The sequence below is a fragment of the Limanda limanda genome, chromosome 16 (assembly GCF_963576545.1).
Source record: "Limanda limanda chromosome 16, fLimLim1.1, whole genome shotgun sequence".
NCBI classification, from domain to species: domain Eukaryota; kingdom Metazoa; phylum Chordata; class Actinopteri; order Pleuronectiformes; family Pleuronectidae; genus Limanda; species Limanda limanda.
Genome location: NC_083651.1, coordinates 772,660 through 777,659, shown reverse-complemented (window position 1 = coordinate 777,659; position 5,000 = coordinate 772,660). Strand labels below are relative to the sequence as shown.

The following is a 5,000-nucleotide window of genomic DNA, read 5'->3' as shown; positions in this document are numbered from 1 at the left end:
AGCCTGAGGGCAGCGAGCTGATGAACAGATCATAACTGAGGAGGAAACAAACAAACACTGACTCACTGCTGCTGCTCCACCACGTCAGAGCCGGGTTCCTTCAGCTGGAGCAACAGGAAGTTCACTGAGAGGACACAACCTGAGCTCCTCCGGGGTCACGGCTCCACCTGGTGGCTGGGAGCGTCTCAGGGATTCAAACTTCTTCTGAACATATAGATTTATTTAAGATGTTTATATATCTTCTGGGAGCAAGATAAACAAATATCATCTTCTGGGACTTTGTAGAAACTCGGTGCTGAAGGTAATAAAATAGTTATTTTATTTTATAAGTTGTTTCTTGATGAAATGAACTCGTGGACGTTCATCATAGTTTTTTATTCTGGACCAATCACAGCAGCCCGTTCTGTCTGAGAGGAGCTGGTTTCTCCTCCAGCAGTTTGTGTCCCGTCGGCCATTTGAATGTTAAATGTTCTTTGACTGTTCATTATGGGCTGTGAGCCGCCCGCTCCTCTGGACAATGATCTGATTGGAGCTGATTGGATTCGGGCCGAGCTCCAGCCGCCGCTCCCTCAGTGGCGCTCTGGTTAATGGCGCCTCGCTAACGGCTTCATTACAAGTAATCTGCTGCAGCGGCGCTGACTGATATCTGGGCCGTGACCCTGTCTCTCAGCTGAAGGGTAAAGAGGAGTCAGTGGAAACAAGTCTGCTGCTCACACTGAGGAGGAGGAGGAGGAGGAGGAGGAGGAGGAGGAGCACTGAGGAGGAGGAGGAGGAGGAGGAGGAGGAGCACTGAGGAGGAGGAGGAGGAGGAGGAGGAGGAGGAGGAGGAGGAGGAGGAGGAGGAGAGCAGGAGGAGGAGCAGGAGCAGGAGGAGGAACACTGAGGAGCAGGAGGAGATATCTGGGCCGTGACCCTGTCTCTCAGCTGAAGGGTAAAGAGGAGTCAGTGGAAACAAGTCTGCTGCTCACACTGAGGAGGAGGAGGAGGAGGAGGAGGAGGAGGAGGAGGAGGAGGAGGAGGAGGAGGAGGAGGAGGAGGAGGAGGAGGAGGAGGAGGAGCAGGAGGAGGAGCAGGAGGAGGAGCAGGAGCAGGAGGAGGAACACTGAGGAGCAGGAGGAGATATCTGGACCGTGACCCTGTCTCTCAGCTGAAGGGTAAAGAGGAGTCAGTGGAAACAAGTCTGCTGCTCACACTGAGGAGGAGGGGGAGGAGGAGGAGCAGGAGGAGCAGGAGGAGCAGGAGGAGGAGCAGGAGGAGGAGGAGGAGGAGGAGGAGGAGGAGGAGGAGGAGGAGGAGGAGGAGGAGGAGGAGGAGGAGGAGGAGGAGGAGGAGGAGGAGGAGGAGGAGGAGGAGGAGGAGGAGGAGCAGGAGCAGGAGGAGGAGGAGGAGGAGCAGGAGCAGGAGGAGGAGGAGGAGGAGGAGCAGGAGGAGCAGGAGGAGGAGCAGGAGGAGGAGGAGGAGGAGGAGGAGGAGGAGGAGGAGGAGGAGGAGGAGGAGGAGGAGGAGGAGGAGGAGGAGGTGGAGGAGCAGGAGGAGGAGAGGAGGGACACTGAGGAGGATTCACACCAGAAACTCTGAGGCTGTTTTGTCTGTTTTGTGCGTATCTCAGATTGTGTATTTGCATCTTTTCCGGCTCTTAACGTTGCATCGTTACTTTAGCGGCTGCACTTTCACACTGAGCTAGCTGGTTAGCTAGCTGTCATGGTCACGTGACAGTCACATGACAGTCACATGATGGTGAAATGTCCAGTTCGTGGCGTCAGTGTTGTTTCCGGTTGTCGTCGTCAGTTTGCAGCTGAAGAACCTGACGTGTTTCCCTGAGCACGACAGGTTCATGTGTTCACAGGATGCTGCTGCAGGTGGAGCCGTGAGGACAGAGACCTCGTCTCCTGGTCTCCTGGTCTCCTCGTCTCCTCGTCTCCTCGTCTCCTCGTCTCCTGGTCTCCTGGTCTCCTGGTCTCCTGGTCACCTCGTCTTCCCGTCTCCTCGTCTCCTCGTCTCCTCGTCTCCTCGTCTCCTAGTCTCCTTGTCTCCTTGTCTCCTTGTCTCCTCGTCTCCTTCCTGCCTCCGCCTCATTAAACAGAACCCCTCTGGCGTCCTCAGGAGGCGGAGCTGCTCTCTGAGTCTGTCATCGTTTACCAGGGTCTGTGAGGACGTCCCTGGAAACTCCTCGACTTTGAAGACTGAATGTTTACAGATTTGCATTTGGGGCGGCTGCCATGCTCCATCAACATTTAAATATGGATGGAATCTGTGGAAGGTCCCAGAAGACGTGTGACAGAAGTGGAAGTCTTTCAGCAGGAGGTTGTCTTCACGGCTCCTGGTTGAAGACGTCCTGAGCTGCTCCTCAGGAACACGAGTCCTCTCAGAGCTCTGAGGCTGAAATCACTGACTTCTCCTGGAAGTCATAACTCATTCAAACCTGGAATCCACAACACGAATATGAATCAAAGGTTTGACCGAGAATTAACCGTCACCATGATGTCACCTGTCGGTTTAGGTTCAAACGCTTTAAAGCCTCAGTTTGACATTTTGTTCAGTTTCCATGTTTATAAACTAGAGATTGAAACATAAACTCCTGAATGTTTACTGACGTTATAAAGTGAGAAGATTCACTTCCTATAGATTCTATAGAAACTCCCAGAGGAGTCGCCCCCTGCTGTGTGTGTGTGTGTGTGTGTGTGTGTGTGTGTGTGTGTGTGTGTGTGTGTGTGTTCGTGAGGATGATTCACAGATGTCAAGTGAACTCATGAATAATAAACAGAACATGCATTCAGCTGTGAATATTTCATGGTGCATGAAAGTGAGCAGAGTTTGGCAACGTCCAGTTGATGAAGGAGGAGAAGGAAGAGATGGATTGAGTGTGTGTGTGTGTTTTTTTTTATGTGTGTGTTGTGTGTACGTGTGTGTGTATGTGTGTGTGTGTGTGTGTGTGTGTGTGTGTGTGTGTGTGTGTGTGTGTGTGTGTGTGCTAGTTTTTTTCTTCTCGTCTGGACAAAAACATTTTGTGAAACGAAGGTCGTGTGGACTGAGATATTTTTAAACGTGTTGTCTCCTCCATGGTCATGTGACAGTGTGTCTCTCCAGCGTCTGATTGGCCGCCTCCTCTGAACAGAACGTGTGAGCGTCTGTCTGAACTACACGTGTCTGCGTTAATGAAAAGTGGTCGATATGATTGTGTCTCTGTTGAAGTGGCGTGTGGCGGCTGTGAGTGATGAGTGAGACGTGATCTGCATCTCAACCGCTGCCTCACAGGCCACGCCCCCAACCTCTCACATGCTCAAGGTCACTGCCTCACAGGCCACGCCCCCGACCTCTAACATGCTCATGTTAACCACCTGAGAGATACCTCAATGTTAATATTGACTTTTAACCAAACAACTTATAATTAGTCTGTATATTTTATATTTGTATTTAAATCTCAGACCCAGCAGGTGTGTGTGTGTGTGTGTGTGTGTGTGTGAGTGTGTGTGTGTGAGTGTGTGAGTGTGTGTGTGTGTGAGTGTGTGTTGTTTCCCGCTCATCGTTTTAACTCCTCTCTCTCTCTCTTTCCTCCTCAGTTGGAGATCATCACGGTGACGGATCGTCTCTTCACTTGTTCCTCGGCTCGCCCCTCCATCCCTTCATCCCTCCGTCCCTCCATCCCTCCGTCCCTCCATCCCTCCATCCCTCCGTCAGCCAGAGGCTCTGATGAGAGGTCGGCACAGAGGGCAGAGCGGACAGCACCTGTCATGGCCGGTGGTGAGGAGCAACGTGGACCTGGTTCAGTCCAGCAAAACAAAAATAAATGTTTCTGCCATCGACACGTTCTGTTGAGACCACAGCTTCTAATCTCTAACTCCAATGTGTGTGTGTGTGTGTGTGTGTGTGTGTGTGTGTGTGTGTGTGTGTGTGTGTGTGTGTGTGTGTGTGTGTCTGTGTGTGTGTCTGTGTGTGTGTGTGTGTGTGTAGCAGCGGACAGTGTAGGCAGTCTGGCAGCGGAGCAGAACCACCTGAGTGTCACTGATCATGGAGCCTGGGCCACAGCCATGAACAACCTGGGCATCATACCTGTGGGCATCAGTGGACAACCGCTGGTGTCAGGTACGATACACTTTCTGTCAACTTAACCATGCTCACTGTGACTGATACACACACACACACACACACACACACACACAGGATCATAGGAATGATGTCATCATGACGTCATACTTATCTGTGCAGTGATGTATTAACTATTACAACCAATAAGATTAGAGTCATGATCTACAGCTTGTTTAAATCAACCAATCGTTCGTCTTCACATAAATGACATCGAGAAGAATTCATAATGAAATAAGCTCATTACAAAATAAAAGCATCAGATGGATCAGGGAATCCCTGAAGATCCTTTAGATCCTTTAGATCCTTTAGATCCTGAAGATCCTTTAGATCCTGAAGATCCTGAAGATCCTGAAGATCCTTTAGATCCTTTAGATTCTGCAGTAATCACTGATTCTTTCTGGGTCTCCGCCTCCCGTCTTGTCTCCAGATGTCTCTGGAGAACAACAGGAATAAGAGTTTCTCTGCTGCTGTCAGATTCTGCTCTTCATTCCTCTCCTCTCTTTTATCGTTCTTATCATTCCCTCCGTGTCGCTGGCGGCCTCGGGGTCCTTCAGAGACGTGAACCTGGCTCTGGGCTTCTGGCTCCGAGAGGAGAAGCCGCCTGATGTGATTATGATGAATGTGCAACACAGAGACGGTAATTTACCTGTCGGGGTTTATCGCAGACGGAGCTTTAATGAGTTTTCCTTAGACCTGAAGAATGTGTGGACGCGGCTGCAGATGCTCTGATTTATGGAAGATTATTTCTCCAAGTGTATTTTTTTAAGTGAGTGGGGATTCTTTCTTTTTGCCAAGAAAAACTGGGAGGAAGTGTTTTATATCTTCAGCCTGCAGCGGCCATCTTCCTCCAGAATCTGCTGAGCAAAGGAAATCTGCTCCAAACCCATTTGTCTTCAACAAGGAGCCACAGGAGG

General features: G+C 50.5%; 1 protein-coding gene across 1 annotated transcript in view; it reads left to right on the top strand.

Moving 5' to 3' along the window:
* The first annotated feature begins 3,678 nt into the window (after positions 1 to 3,678).
* The window catches only part of enox1 (ecto-NOX disulfide-thiol exchanger 1), a 17,862-nt gene continuing 16,540 nt past the window's right edge, over positions 3,679 to 5,000 (top strand). Inside the window, 2 exon segments of the mRNA XM_061088773.1 lie at positions 3,679 to 3,741; positions 3,952 to 4,083. Of these exon segments, the coding sequence (XP_060944756.1) occupies positions 3,732 to 3,741; positions 3,952 to 4,083 (142 nt within the window). The 5' untranslated portion in view covers positions 3,679 to 3,731.